Source organism: Doryrhamphus excisus, chromosome 8 (assembly GCF_030265055.1).
Source record: "Doryrhamphus excisus isolate RoL2022-K1 chromosome 8, RoL_Dexc_1.0, whole genome shotgun sequence".
NCBI classification, from domain to species: Eukaryota; Metazoa; Chordata; class Actinopteri; order Syngnathiformes; family Syngnathidae; genus Doryrhamphus; species Doryrhamphus excisus.
The window spans coordinates 18,488,061-18,504,333 of NC_080473.1; the positions used below are offsets into that span (position 1 = coordinate 18,488,061).

At 41.6% G+C, this 16,273-nt stretch overlaps 1 protein-coding gene across 4 annotated transcripts in view; it reads left to right on the forward strand.

The window, feature by feature from the left end:
- The window catches only part of bcas3 (BCAS3 microtubule associated cell migration factor), a 223,950-nt gene that overhangs the window by 16,511 nt on the left and 191,166 nt on the right, over nucleotides 1-16,273 (forward strand). For all 4 annotated transcript variants that reach the window (XM_058079793.1, XM_058079792.1, XM_058079794.1 and 1 more), the window contains exons 8-13: nucleotides 4,890-4,997; nucleotides 5,080-5,156; nucleotides 7,930-8,006; nucleotides 8,705-8,788; nucleotides 14,172-14,342; nucleotides 15,063-15,156. In XM_058079793.1, the coding sequence (XP_057935776.1) occupies nucleotides 4,890-4,997; nucleotides 5,080-5,156; nucleotides 7,930-8,006; nucleotides 8,705-8,788; nucleotides 14,172-14,342; nucleotides 15,063-15,156 (611 nt within the window). The remainder of the gene's footprint in view (nucleotides 1-4,889; nucleotides 4,998-5,079; nucleotides 5,157-7,929; nucleotides 8,007-8,704; nucleotides 8,789-14,171; nucleotides 14,343-15,062; nucleotides 15,157-16,273) is intronic.

The window sequence follows — 16,273 nt, forward strand, 5'->3', positions numbered from 1 at the left end:
TTTCAGTTTACTTGGACTTTTGTTTTTCCTATGTCCTAACTGACACAGATGAGCTGCGTTTTGATGGTTTGGCAATTCACCCTAATGTTGAAAACACTGACTGTGTTGAAAAGAAGAAAACCCTGACCTCTGGCTGAATGGCACCCGCTGGCGCTTTCCTCCAAGAAGCGCTTGGTAAATAACACCCTGGTCAGAGACGAGAAGTAAAACGGCGTCCGGGTGTGATGCTGTTCTTTCCATTGAGCCTGATCATAAACTTACGAAGGTCCTCACACAGTTTTTAGTCTATAATCATTTTGAAATCACAGCTTTTGTTAACCACGAAAAAGGATGCAGTCCTGACACTTAAATGGAAAACAGATTGGAGTCTTGGCCAGTCGAGCGGTGCTGGTGGAGAAGTTGGTGCAGTTAGCTCAAGGGTTAGATTACAAGATTTGCAAATTAAAGGAAAAACAGACCAGAAAAAAAGGGTGGTGGGGGGGCTGGGCGGGGTGTGTGTGTGTGTGTGCATGTCCTGAAGCCTTTGGATTTTAATCCAGACGCAGTCATTCATTCATTCATTCATTTTCTACCGCTTTTCCTCACGAGGGTCGCGGGGGGTGCTGGAGCCTATCCCAGCTGTCTTCGGGCGTAAGGCGGGGTACACCCTGGACTGGTCGCCAGCCAATCACAGGGCACATATAGACAAACAACCATTCACACTCACATTCATACCTATGGACAATTTGGAGTCGCCAATTAACCTAGCATGTTTTTGGAATGTGGGAGGAAACCGGAGTACCCGGAGAAAACCCACGCATGCACGGGGAGAACATGCAAACTCCACACAGAGATGCCCGAGGGTGGAATTGAACCCTGGTCTCCTAGCTGTGAGGTCTGCGCGCTAACCCCTAGACCACCGTGCCGCCCAGACGCAGTCAACATACCATAATTATGTAATTTATTGTCATTTCGGGAAATGTATTTGTAAATACATTTGAGATGCAATGATGCATTTTTCAATAGATAAATACATTTCATGCTTTTTTAAACACGTATTTTATTGAAATGATCATTTGTTTCAGGTCCAACGTAGCGTTTGAAATGTAAGTGCAGCTATACCCGCCTCATTTTCGGTTGTGCATACTTGGAGGTTTGAATCATAAACAAAAACACCACCTTAAGCACCATTCAATTCAACATGGCAGTAAAGATCATGACACATAATTCATTTGTGTTCATAAATTCCATAGTATTTCAATCAAACTAGAGTTAGAAGGAAACAGAAATCAACACACATGCTTATGTGACACATGAGCACACGTCTTTCTCTTTTCTGTGTGTTCTAAAGATATAAAAAAAGAGGCGGCTAATTAATACATTAATGGGACACACCTATTCCGAAAGCATCTCCAACAAGGGTTTATGGTTTCATACAGTATCCATGCTGCGAGCATGTAGTAACAGGTACATTGATGATTACATGTAATTACACCCCTATAGTCCCCTTTACACTCCTATTATTCATTGCTTCCATCACATTGCACACCTCTTATGCTGCAGCGACTTAAGACAGCAGCTTGCTAGCAAGCTAACGAGTTAATTATGTTCAGATCAGGGGATGTCGTCTATTGTTGTTTACTGTTGCCTACTGTTGCCTCCTTGTTAAGCCCTTTGAGGCTCTTTTGTGATTAAGGGCTATATAAATAACCTTGACTTGTGAGAGAGCTAACCAGTTAGCCTCAAATGTATGTCTTCTTAACTTAAGAAGCCCAAAACTTAAAAAGTACTTCCACAGGGAATGGAGGGGACTTTTTTTGTTCCCATGTTCTGGCCGGGGGCTCGCGGGCGGCCCCCGCTGTTTGCCGGTGTTTGACTGGTCCCCTCTGTTTCCGGTCTAGTGGTAACCTTCCCTCGTCCGGGGTGTCCTACTCGGTGGGTCGGTGAGTGGATGGGAGATATGGTGGTGACAGGTCTGCACTGTGGCGGGGGGTGGGACGCCACCTCTGTCTGTGGGCGGGCTTCCTTTCCGGCTGGCGGGGGCACTCTCGCGCCCGCTAATGTGTGGTCCTTGATGCCCTTCTGCCCTAGTGGGGTGTGGTCTCTCGCCAGTCTCAGGGGTTGGCACCCTGTTTCTGGTCGGGTTTGCCTCTCCGTGGGCCCCTTTCTGGTCACTTTGAGGGGGGGAGGCTTTGGCGATGGGATCTTGGGGGGTCGGCGTTGGCTTTGCCCACACCCGTGGGGCCGGTAGTTCTCTGGTGGTGGGAGCTTGGCCTTGCTGCACGGGGCGGGGTATACTGGGTGGTAGAAGGCAGTCTCTCTCCTTTTGTACATTCTCAGTGACAATTACTCACTCATACATACACATTCACACATATGCGTACATTTACGCACATGTATATTTATATACACACCAACAGAAATGTTGTGCACTGAGAGCACATGGGTGTTTCTCTGCACAATCCACCAACTTATCCATGATGTCATTATGCTAATGGTATGCTATTATTACAGTAATAATGATGTCAAGCAATGAGGTTGTAGTTATTGCAACCGTATCGCCATTATCGTCTGTTTACTATCATACTATAGATAACATGAAAAACCTCCATGGCTTTTACAATGGTATCTGTTGGCCCATTGTGTGTTAGAACGGATTTTCTCTGTGGGCTGGATGTATCCATGTAAAGTGTATTAAATGGAAATAATCAAGCATTTGCGTAAAGTGAGCCTCCAGATTAAAGGGATTTGTCCAAGTGCTGCTTTTTATCCACCATGAGGTTATGGTTTTCTTCACTGTCACAGTAAAACCACCCACATACATGCACGCACCCACTCTTACTGAAGTCTGCGCTGTGCACAAAGGACGCACGCTCATTTGCGTCATCTGTATGTCAAGCTATAGCAGTAAATACTGTAAACATAATCATGTAGTCTTTGTGTTTATGCTGAGTGCGGTATGCATTGTCCGTGTCCTCTAATGGCATTAAGAGTTATCCTCTGAATGTGTTGTTGTCAGATGAGATTGTGGTCTGATTGATCAGTTTTACGTTCAGTTTTAAACATCCTATACAGTAGCTACAGGTGGATTGATAAGTCATTTAGTAGCGGAACTCGATTCATTTCTGTTTGCCACAGGCTACGCCAATCCATGCCAGCCTTGTTTGATGACTCCCTTATCAAACCTATTTTTTGGCATCTCCGTTCCCACACCTTGCCTATTTGTCACTGATGGTAGCGAGCTAACTCTCGAGGGTTATCCGCCAAATGTCTGGTCTTTGGACTCAAATGTGACTATTTAACAAAGTGACATTTTGTTTAAAAAAAAAAAAAAAGCCATGTGGTTAGTTGGGAGCTTGTTTTTGTCCCACAAGGAAGTGGATATCACATTCATGAAGTACGTACTGATTTTTGTCACTGAACAATTGTGCTCTCTTGTTGTTGTGATACTAATGATGTCTTGTCCTCCAAACACGATTTGTGTGTGGATGTTGAACGAACATAAAGACATGGTGTAAAAAAAATGTAAAGAACACATGAATGTGTTGTTGGGATCAGGTATTCAGGATTTGGTATTGAATGAGTTAACCATCTCACCCTCTGTACACGGCTGAAACGTTCAGTCCATCTCCTTGATATCTTTGAATTGTTGCATGTTCTTTCAGAGGAAGTAAGTGGACCACACTCAGTCTTCCTCATTTTGCATCCTTTCCAAGCCAAGGGCCACTCTGAGTAATAGTAATTGACACGCTGATCTATTAGGAGCATCTTATTAGGGCTGTTACTGAGCCGGGCGATGGCGCTCAGTGTCACTTTAACATGTGCAGAAAGTGACATTCAGTCATGATCCATGATGGTAATTGTGATTTAGCCATGCTTTCAACTCGTGCCCCATTGTCCACGGGATCAGAAAATCTTATTACCTATGACCCTGCATCGCCTCCATTAGAAGCGAGTCATCCGTTAAAGCAAAACAATTTCACCCTGTGCCATTTTGATTCTTCAATGGCAAGTTATCATTGTCGCCATTGTCATTGACATTGGCATTGTCATTGAATCAATGTATAATTACCCTTTTCAGGAAAGTATATATGATCCAGATTGATCGTACACTCACAATACCTAAAATAGATGCTGCAGCTGCCTGAAAGTGCAGTTTTACCAAATGACTCGTGTTTTCATTCATCCTCATACGTCATACTTCATACTTTATTGAAACACCTCCCCTTCCTGCTGGTAGTGGAGGATATACTCGCTCAAAATGTTTTCATTCTCATTCATTGGAATACAAGCTTGCAGTACAGTCGAGCAATGGCTTTATTGTTGCCGACAGATGATGTAACAATTATGTGCCTTTACTTCCACATTAGATCAGTATAATTGGATATATGCAATAGCAAATATTACATTGCTGCTTTTCAGCATCCTCATGTCACTGTGTGTGTGTCAACAATATAGTTTTAAAGGGTTTCAAAAGGTCACTGTGCAGATTAATATATTTTTTTTTGGGGGGGGGGGCACCGGAGAGGATAAAATGTGCATTTTTGAAAATATCACTGTTAGTGTGTGAACTGAGGACGATGATTTCAGGTTTATCTGAGTTCAATAGTTGAGGTCATTCAGCTCTCGGTCTTCAAGACGCAGCTGAACAGCTTATTAGTTTCGTTAGGTTTCAATTAATTAATTACAGTTGTGTCATCTGCATCAGTGTTTCATAAAACGTACTCTGAACAAAATGATCAGCAATGATTTTTGTGTTAAAAACTGTTGCATACATGTTATCCCATACCATCAAAATGTAAAAATTCATATTTTCTACATGACCCATAGTAGCACATATTAATGCAAAGTAACGGAACGTGTTTCTTTTTAATTCTCATCCAGCTGTTTTCTTTGGTGTGTATTTTCAGGACAAGCCCACCTTACTGTTGTGCCGACCTGTATTCTCTCAGGACCGGTGAAATGGTCAAATCCATCCAGTTCAAGACCCAGATATACGATCTGCACTGTAACAAGCAGTAAGTTGGTCTATTCTACCAACAACAGCAGCAGCAACGTATGAACTTGGCATGCATAAATGAATCCCTTTGTCTCTCACAGCATCCTTGCCGTCAGCCTACAAGAGAAAATCGCCGCATTTGACAGCTGCAACTTCACCAAGAAGTTTTTTGTCACAAGTAAGGAACTTTCAGAAATCGTTTCATCTTGGGAAAGATTTAAGGTGCTGGTTTGACATAGCAGTGTTTGCTGTATATTTGCACATTGCTACATCATGCCACAGGTTTGATTCCCGAGCCTTTGAAGATGGCCAGTGCCAAGTCGGGATTAATAGGAAGGTCATCTGGCATATACAGTATTCATAGACAATCATTTGATATTCAACCACACAAAAAAATGAATTATATGATTTATGTTAAAACAACTCATTGATGGTCTTTTAGTCCATTCCAGCCTTGCACAGGTCTATAATCTTGTTGGTCTTGTAGTTCATGCTAGTCTTGTGCAGGTCTACCACCAGTTTTGTGTAGGTCTACAATCTTTTTGTTATTGGTCTTGTAGTCCATTCAGGTTTTGTGCAGGTCTACAGTTGTTGTGTTGATCTTGTAGTTCATGTTAGTCTTGCTCAGGTCTACAATCTCGTTAAGCTTGTAGTCCATTCCATTCCTGCCAGGTCAACAATATTATTGACTGTCTTGATTCCAGCCTTGTACAGGTCTACAATTTTGAGGTGAGTTCTTAGGTCTTGTCCATGGTGATGGATAGGTGTGAATGGAGGAGTTTGTGTCGACATAATGAGTTGATATTAGGAGTAATTTCTTAAAGGGACAGGACTCATTTGTGTGTTTCTTGGATGTTTTAGCACTCTGTGGTGGCTTATGGGTTGTTAGATCAAATACTTTTTCACTCAAATAAAAGTCAATGTATGACCTTTATTTTGTGTTTTTTTTCCTGGATGTTTTGTTGATATTCAGTTTCTCTGGAAGTTCTATCAGCTTTTTAATCTGTGGTTTTACCAACACCAATATTGCTTACAAAGTACCGAACTCAAATACAAGGCAGATATTTGGATCTTTGAATACCAGAACTACTTTCTCACTAAATGTTTCCCTTTTCCTTTCACATTTAAGTTGCTTTTATCAAAACATAATCGGAGGCCCTGTGTTTGAAGAGAGTCTTGAAGAGAGGAAAGGTTTATAAAACAGCTCTTGCATCTTACTTCCAAGGATGAGGAAGAAAAGCAGACAGTATTCCAAGGCTGTTGCTTTCCACTTAAGTAATCGACTAGAGTAAACTGTCTTTAGTGTGTCTCCGCCTGTCTGCATGTCTTCCCTATCAGTGTCTGCTTCGCAGGAAACAAACATCCTCAGGCTTTATTAATTGTTCCTGGATGCAGAACCCTCCTCCTTCCAACAGTGTTTGATATTTGAACCAAGTTAAATCAGTCCTGCAATACACGAAGCTAATAACCATTTCAGATATCAACTAGTTCCACAATTTTATTATATACGACACAGAACCTGTAGAGATGTTTATAAGTATCTTCAAGTCTATGTATATTCTCAAATTGGTAGTCATTGGTGAAATAAATATATAAGTCACCTCTCCACCACCATGGGCAAGACCAAAGTGCTGACCACAAGACTGGACAGGACGAGAAGAGCATGAAGAAGAAACGTGGTGAGAAAGGCAGCATTATTGGTGCAATCACTGATTAATGGAAGCAATCCAAATAACAGTTAATGGCCCACACTCTGGAGCTCCATGCAAGATATCACCTGGTTGGGTATGGATGATTGGGAGAAAGGAGCTGATCAATGATGTCAAGGGAGTCGGGAGCACATTCAGCAAGAAGAGCATTAGGAAGTCACTTTGCTGACATGGATCGAGATCTTGCAGTGTCCACAAGAAGACACATACCCATACTGATCTCTGTGGATGTGGTCTCATGGCAGCAAAATGGCACTTTTTGCATGCATCAAATGGATACGGGAGAGAAATGGTGACCGAGTCTAACACCAGCATCCCTACTGCCAAACATTCAGGTGGAAACATTCTTCAACTTGGGGGATGTTTCCATTCATCCACTTTATTTTTTCCACTTACCTGAGGTCGGGTTGCGAGTGCAGCTCTTCCCAGCTCTTCCCTCCCGGATCCCGAGGCATTCCCAGGCCAGTTGAGAGACAAAGTCTCTTCAATGTGTCCTGGGTGCTCCCCGAGGCCTACTACTTATTTCAGCCACTTGCACCCATGATCTTCTGTCACTGTTTCACCAAAATCCCTCCTGAGATGTATGCAACTTTAGTGACAAGTAAAAACAAAGACAATATTTGTATCCCTTTTTCTTTTTCAAGCTTTACATAAGATATATTAACATATGCTGTTCATATACAGTATACACCATAATGTCTATGGCTGTAATTTATTTTGATTAGTTAGCTAAATTAGCTAAATTAGCTAAATACAAGGATGAAGAGTCTTGAACCAGTCATGATGTGCTATACATACACAGTTACTGTGGTACACATAATGTCATTGTATGGTCATATCACCTCGTACTTCGGTATGAGGTACATTATTAAAAAAACAACAACCTTAAACTGTATTATGGAAAGCAGGAAGTGAACAAATGAAACAGTTACTGATTGTAAAAGTAAACTGTATTATGGAAAGCAGGAAGTGAACAAATGAAACAGTTACTGATTGTAAAAGTAAACTGTATTATGGAAAGCAGGAAGTGAACAAATGTAACAGTTACTGATTGTAAAAGTACCAGATGGAGGGGTAGGATTTAATAAGCTTTGCTTCTTCCTACTCCTTTTGGACATGTGGAACTGTGAAGATTATGGGATGCACTCAATTGTAATCTGATGCATGTTCAAATGAAATAAAACCATTACCATTACCATATTTGTGGCCCTGTAAAATGTAACTGTCCTTTGGTTGTTTCAGGTTGTTATCCCTCTCCTGGTCCAAATCTCAATCCGGTAGCACTGGGAAGCCGTTGGCTCGCTTATGCTGAAAACAAGGTATGTGAAAAAACGGAAATCCATGGACTATCTGTTGCACCATGAACATTTCAGAACATAAACAGTACTGCTACTAGTACTACTAGAGTGTCTACCAGTCTGATGCGCGTGGGATGAACCGGGTGGTTCTGCACCAGATACTGAAGAACGTCTTGGCTGATCAGTCCATGCATAATTTGAATGTGTTGGATCCCTGATGTTCATGCAGCGTTTGTCTGCAATATCCTTAAAGGGTTAAAGAGATGTCCCAATTACATTCATTCATTCATTTTCTACCGCTTATCCTCACGAGGGTCGCGGGGGTTGCTAGAGCCTATCCCAGCTGTTTTCGGGCGAGAGGCGGGGTACACCCTGGACTGGTGGCCAGCCAATCACAGGGCACATATAGACAAACAACCATTCACACTCACATTCATACCGATGGACAATTTGGAGTCGCCAATTAACCTAGCATGTTTTTGGAATGTGGGAGGAAACCGGAGTACCCGGAGAAAACTCACAAATGCACGGGGAGAACATGCAAACTCCACACAAAGATGCCCGAGGGTGGAATCGAACTTGGGTCTCCTAGCTATGTGTCCTGCACGCTAACCACTCGGCTGCCTCTGTTTCAAGCATGCGATACAAAATAAATATCAATACTAATAACAATAACGTAAGCCAATAAGTGTCTGCTTTTCCATCTTTTGTATTTGCAGCTAATCAGATGTCATCAGTCTCGAGGAGGAGCATGTGATGATAATTCACAATCTTACACGGCTACCGTCATCAATGCTGCCAAGGTATGTGACAATACGTCTTTTTAGAATACCTCTTTTATTCCATCTGGCCTGTATAGTTACCACATGTGATTGGATGCCATCTGTTCTTTCAATACAATAAAAATGTAATTGTTTAATAAATGTCAGAACGTTGTGGAAGAAGACACTTCATATGTGACATGAAGTATGATGTTTTATTACTTAACTTTGTATTCACAAATGAACTAAAATATATACAGTAAGTGTGTATTTAGCTTGCCGGTGGCTGACATCGCAGCCACAATCTTCAAGCTAGACAAAATTAGTGTCCTAAAGATACAGTACTGCTGTCTAAAATAGCATATTTCGCAATCCACTCAGCTATCATACTCTTATGCTGGCACATTACTTACAGGCAGAAGTGTATTAGAAAGTTTCATATTTTCAACAAAATTGCTCTGTCATTGAATTTGTCTGCCTAAGTGTGTTACAAAAGCTCAAGTTAGTGAATGATTGCGGCCATTAGGTGTCACCAAAACACTAACCACCACCTCATTTCAACTTAAAGCCAGCCTACAGTATGTTCATTTATACGGTTGTTCCTCACTATATTGCTTGTACTGTATACTACACAAGTGATGTGGTCACTAGGCGGCAGTAATGACACAAAACATTGAGACATTAGCTTACATGACATTACCTTAACACTGCATGAAGTCATAAAGTCAGCCATGGCATGTTCCAGATGATGGAGAGAAAAAAACAGATGACAAGGCTCTGGATTACAAGGCCCCGCCTCTTGCCCAAAGACAGCCATTTTTCAAAAGCCATTCCTCTCAGTATCATCCATATTTGACAATTTTGTCTCATTTTTAAAAGCACACAAAATATTGTGTTCTAGGGCTATATAGACATGGTATATACATGGATTATGCATCCATGGATTACAATCACATCTTTCATCAGTAAAAAGTTTGTTTCTACCTTTTTCCATTCTTTAGTATAACATATCAGTTCTAAACAAAAGGCATTCTGTGAAAAGATACATTTTAAGCATAACTTTAACTTTGACACAACTTTTGCCATATATATGTAGTCAAAATAGCGAAACAATTATGCCACATGACAGAAAATATTTTTTTTGGCATGTAAATTTTTATAAAATTAACACCATGAACTACGGCACGGTGGTCTAGGTTTTAGCGCGCAGACCTCACAGCTAGGAGACCAGGGTTCAATCCCACCCTCGGCCATCTCTGTGTGGAGTTCGCATGTTCTCCCCCGTGCATGCGTGGGTTTTCTCCGGGTACTCCGGTTTCCTCCCACATTCCAAAAACATGCTAGGTTATTTGGCGACTCCAGATTGTCCATAGGTATGAATGTGAGTGTGAATGGTTGTTTGTCTATATGTGCCCTGTGATTGGCTGCCGACCAGTCTACGTAGGGTGTACCCTGCCTTACGCCCGAAGACAGCTGGGATAGGCTCCAGCACCCCCCCGCGACCCTCGTGAGGAAAAAGCGGTAGAAAATGAATGAATGAACACCATGAACTACTTACAGTTTTCACACTTGGAACTCAACTCTGCGTGCACGTGTTTATGAACTTTTGTGCACGTATTTCAATTTCCCGTCAATGCAGCTGCATGCTCTTAACTATCCATCCATCCATTTTGCTCCGCTTATCCGGGTCGTGGTGGCAGCAGTCTCAGTCAGGAAGCCCAGACTTCCCAGTTCCCGGCCACCCCGTCAACTGGCTCCTCTCCATCTGAAGGAACAGCAGCTCTACTCTGAGCCTCTACTGGACGACTGAGCTCATCACCCTTTTTTTTTTTTTTTTTTAATTTAAATTAAATATTCCTGGAATTTTGTTATATTACAAAAACTGTCCCTGTCTTTGTAAGGCAGTAAACTCATAAAATAAGCAGAGGATCTCTGTATGTGCGCATATTCTTCTGCTTTCGTCAGCAGACAAGTTTTTTTTTGGCTGATCAATAACCTCTGTTTGCACTACTAAAAAGTCCACAACTGCAGTGATTAGAAAACACATTAGTGTTGATCAATTAGGGGCTGAATTCCTCCGTGAATAATTGATGTCTCTGCTTGCAATTGACATCCTTACACCCTGACACATTCAGAAGCAGCGTGCACAAGAAGACCTCCAGCAGACACTTAGTGCGCCTGGCAGCTTGATGATGAGAGACAGCGGCTGATCCCCAGACCTAACAAATGCGAGGCGCCACACTGTATTGACGGGGCCGCCTCGTCTGAATGTCTGATTAGACTCTCCAGGGCCCCTTTGGCGCTTCCATACACGCAGTCACACACCTTGGACTCCATTAGGCAAAGTCAGTGTGGTAGGGCAGATAGACCCCACTTAAGCAGCACTATCCATTACCCTCAATCGAGCCACAGAGGTGTGTTTGAGCCAGACACCATGGCTGGCCCTTAAACCGACTCAGAGGAACACATGAATGACGTCTGCAACCGCATTTATGTGTTACTTGGACGCACTGAGCGAGCATACGTCATGTGGAAAAAAATAGTCAACATATTGATACTTTCTCTTTTTTTTTCTTTTCTATCGTGAGATAAAAGGTTATGTCATGGCATCACGATTGCAAGAACAAGTTAACGCGTTTAAAACATTCTGCTCAGCTTTGGCACAGCACTACTGCTGCATTGACGGGATGTTGGGGTTTCTTCACCGAGTACAAGGTCATGTTTTACATTGGGATGAAATACTTATTTCACGCACTCATGCAGATTAACTGACAACCTGAATTTCATGGTCTTTGTTTTCTTTGTCTTTGTTAAAATAAACCACCCGTGATTGTTTTCTACTCGAAGTCCTTCTGGATTTAAGATGCACCACAGCACAGAAATGGCACTCGTAAAAAAAAACATTCCACCCAATTGACCACCAAATTGTAATACAGAAATTAGGACATGCCCTCGGCATGAAAGGCATAGGTGGGATTTTCAGACATGAAGTTGTATGACATCCCATTAGCAGTGTACAGTCCCTGACAAAAGTCTTGTCGCTTATCCAAGTTGTAGGAACAACAAATAATAACTTGACTTGTAGTTGCTCAATTGGAATCAGAAATGACTTATATGAAAGGCAAAGCCCTCTAGATTATGCTTTTTATATCAAAATAAAGTTTTGTACCATTCATTGAGTTTTAGCATTTAATTAGGACATAAAGGTCAGATTTTGCTTGGACAAAAGTCTTGTCGCATACAAAAAAATGTAGAAATAATACATATACTTAATGTTGAATACACAAATATGCTACAATAACATCAGAACATAAAGTCATTGTACCTTGGAAAAAAGAATTAATATTGTGTATGGCTTCCATGAGCTTGGAGGACTGCATCCATACGTCTTGGCAATGACTCAAATAACTAATCTGGAATGGCCAAGAAAGCAGTCTTGCAGGACTCCCAGAGTTCATCAGGATTTTTCGGCTTCATCTTCCAAGCCTCCTCCTTCATCTTACCCCAGACATGCTCAATAATGTTCATGTCTGGCGACTGGGCTGGCCAATCCTGGAGCACCTTGACCTTCTTGGCTTTCAGGAACTTGGATGTGGAGGCTGAAGTATGAGAAGGAGCGCCATCCTGCTGCAGAATTTGCCCTTTCTTGTGGTTTGGAATGTAATGGGCAGCGAGAATTTCTTGATATGATGTTGCCATCAACAGCCAACAAAAAAATCGTGTTGCATTTGCCAAGGCCCACAGCTTGCAGAAAGGATGGACAGTGGAAAAGTGGCAGAAGGTTGATTTTTCTGACGAATCATCCATTGAACTGCATCCCAATCGCCGCAAATACTGCAGAAGACCTGTTGGAACCCGCATGGACCCAAGATTCACCCAGAAAACAGTCAAGTTTGGTGGAGGAAAAATCATGGTTTGGGGATACATCCAGTATGGGGGTGTGCGACAGATCTGCAGAGTGGATGGCAACATCAACAGCCTGAAATATCAAGAAATTCTCGCTGCCCATTACATTCCAAACCATAAGAAAGGGCAAATTCTGCAGTAGGATGGCGCTCCTTCTCATACTTCAGCCTCCACATCCAAGTTCCTGAAAGCCAAGAAGGTCAAGGTGCTCCAGGATTGGCCAGCCCAGTCGCCAGACATGAACATTATTGAGCATGTCTGGGGTAAGATGAAGGAGGAGGCTTGGAAGATGAAGCCGAAAAATCCTGATGAACTCTGGGAGTCCTGCAAGACTGCTTTCTTGGCCATTCCAGATTAGTTATTTGAGTCATTGCCAAGACGTATGGATGCAGTCCTCCAAGCTCATGGAAGCCATACACAATATTAATTCTTTTTTCCAAGGTACAATGACTTTATGTTCTGATGTTATTGTAGCATATTTGTGTATTCAACATTAAGTATATGTATTATTTCTACATTTTTTTGTATGCGACAAGACTTTTGTCCAAGCAAAATCTGACCTTTATGTCCTAATTAAATGATAAAACTCAATGAATGGTACAAAACTTTATTTTTATATAAAAAGCATAATCTAGAGGGCTTTGCCTTTCATAGAAGTCATTCCTGATTCCAATTGAGCAACTACAAGTCAAGTTATTATTTGTTGTTCCTACAACTTGGATAAGCGACAAGACTTTTGTCAGGGACTGTAGTCCATCAACAGTGACTTCCCATGAGTACAGTCCTGCTTGGATTTTGGTGATGAGAAACGTAGTTCCAGTTAGGTATTGGGGGTACTTTAGTAAAGAGTTTGGCTTCTCAAAACACTATGCGTTTGAAAGAGTACTACATTTGCATGACCAAAAATGCCTCCCAAAAAAAATCAGACCTCACAAATCGTTTGGCTTGTTTTTTTATTTTTGTCATGCAAATTTATTACTCTTCCATGCGCATATTGTTTTGAGAAGCCAAACTCTCGAACCCAAATAACTAACCGCAACTACGTTTGTCATCACTAAAAAACTGAACAGAACTGGACTCATGGGACCAAGTGAGGGGGGGTAAGTCACCGTTGATGGACGACACTGCTAATGGAGATGTCATACAACTTCATGTCAAAAAATCTGCATAACTTTCCCTTTAAAGCAGTCACTCTTAGTTTTCTTGTCATGCTGAAAATGACAACGGAAAAAAACTACATTTGAAAACTATAAATCGGATGTCATTGGACCGTACTTGAGGATGTACGGAATAAAAAACAGAAGTAAAAAAAATGAGAAAAAACTATTTGGAAAATAATAACTGCTCTACTAAGATGTACACAATGTTTATGCATGGCTGTATACAGTATGCCTTAGTGCACAAGCAAATGTTCACCTTTTCACTGCCTCCAAATATGTATATATTGTATATATGTATATGTATATATTATATTTTCAGAAAGCGATCTGATGAAATAATCTTGTTTTTCACCCTTCAGACTCTCAAGACAGGTCTAACAATGGTTGGAAAGGTTGTGACTCAGTTGGCTGGTACAATGCCTGCAAGTACATCAGATGAAGAAGGGTCACCTCACAGTGTGAGTCGTCGTAGCTTCCATACCTCTGGTGTGGTCACCATCATTGACACCCACAGTGTTGGCGAAGGGCAGGTCAGTCTATTGTATTTATTGCGCTTGTAGGGATTTTGAAGTTGAGATTCAGCTATTTATTATTATTTTTCCATGTAATGTTTTCATTTGGATGCTTTAGTTCACAGAATGTCAGAAGAATATTTCAGTTATTTTCTATCCACATGTAAAATGCTTATTGGGGACCTATTGTACTCATTTTTGGGCCTTGGTATTGAGTTCTGGACTCCCATAGAGCAGCTACACACGATAACCTGCACATAAAGCTTTCTAGAGCTTCCAGACTCTGCACCTCTTCCAGTAGTGTTTTCTTGGATTTCCTGCCTCCCGCCTAATCGATCCATGTAATTTACACCACCCCCGGCCCTCCTCCTGCCGAGCCCTCTCCACTGTGATTGGTCACACTTCCGAGCGGAAACGTTGGTCCTGAGTACTGAGTTCAGGCAATATGCAGCCCATGTAAGGAAGTCCGTGTGGCAGAGACGTCAGCCGAACTCAGTGTTAAAAAAAAAAGACAGTGTGCTGAGCCATCCAAAACTGCTTTCAGGGCTCAGTTCCAAATGTGGAAACCTCATTATCATTGTTTAAAAGAAGATTACAACATTGTAACAACATTTATAGGTCAGAAAAGAGGAAAAGCATAATAGGTCCCCTTTAGTAATGGCAAAGCCCCAGTTTGGGTTTTATAATGTCTTTTTCAGACAGTAATTTGGACTTTATGTACTGAATGTATTGCTGCAGGTCCTTGTGAGCGAGGATTCTGACGGAGGAGGAATTGTGGCTCATTTTCCAGCTCATGACAAACCCATATCCTGCATGCAGTTCAGTCCCAGCGGTAAGGCAGTCTCATGCATGTTGTTTTGTTTTCATCATCATGGAGGTGACACGTTGTCTTGGAGTTCAGCAGCAAAGTCAAACGGAGCATGGAGATTCCAGCTGGAATTCCCATTGCAGCTCAGCAGATTCTTCACCTTTGTTGATGGCTTTTATTTCATTACTGAACTAGAGAAGCACTCAGAGAGTGCAGAACACCGTAGTTTACTTCCATATTGTGATTAACACCAAAATAATAATCATTATAATCATAATAATCATTGGAAATGTGTTTTTTTCCAAGTCCTGTGACCATTTTTTGCGGGTCTCGATGCACAAAAGGCAAAAAAGTTCCTATCTTGCAATGTCAAACAATCCTACAAAAAAAAAAAAAAAAAATCCTGGATTCAGACGGTGATCTGGATTACCCCCAAAATGTAACTTTTTTTTCATATCCCATTTCCGACAATTCCTGAAAATTTCATCCAAACCATTCGGAACTTTTCAAGTTATTTTGAATGCAAACAGACAAACAAACAAACTGATAAACGCAGGCAAAAATATAACCTCTGTGCATCTGCTGAGTGATTAAATGCATGACGCAAGAAACATCTAAATACGCACCCTGACTTGTTAAATATTGTGATTATGTCCCAAATTTGTCCACATGGATCTCTTCTATGTATGAGGTGTGTTATGAAACAGTACCGGTGATCACCGGCACTTAAAAGTTGCTGCTGAGCCAAATGCAACAAGCGTCAATAGAACCGCTTGGTGATTAAGTGTGTGGACAAATCCTAAAATTAATTAATTTGGGTTGATTGGACAAATCCCAAGTAATATTTCAATGAATATAGAATTTGCTTGGACGTCAACAAGTGGCAAGCAGCTGTCTGATGAAGGGGGGGGGGGGGGCATCTACTGTGAACATCAGGGTAGGTTGGATTGCAAGGTGAACATTTCCAATAATAATGCCTTGCACACTGCCACTTCCATATTACTGAATTATCATTCATAGCAGCCAATAGTGCCATCGTTCACAGTCACATGGTTCTGGCTGGCCTGCTCTCCAAAAGAAATCGTGTCACGTTTTAATATAGCGAGAGCTACACCCCTATTGGATATGTTTAGAGATGATG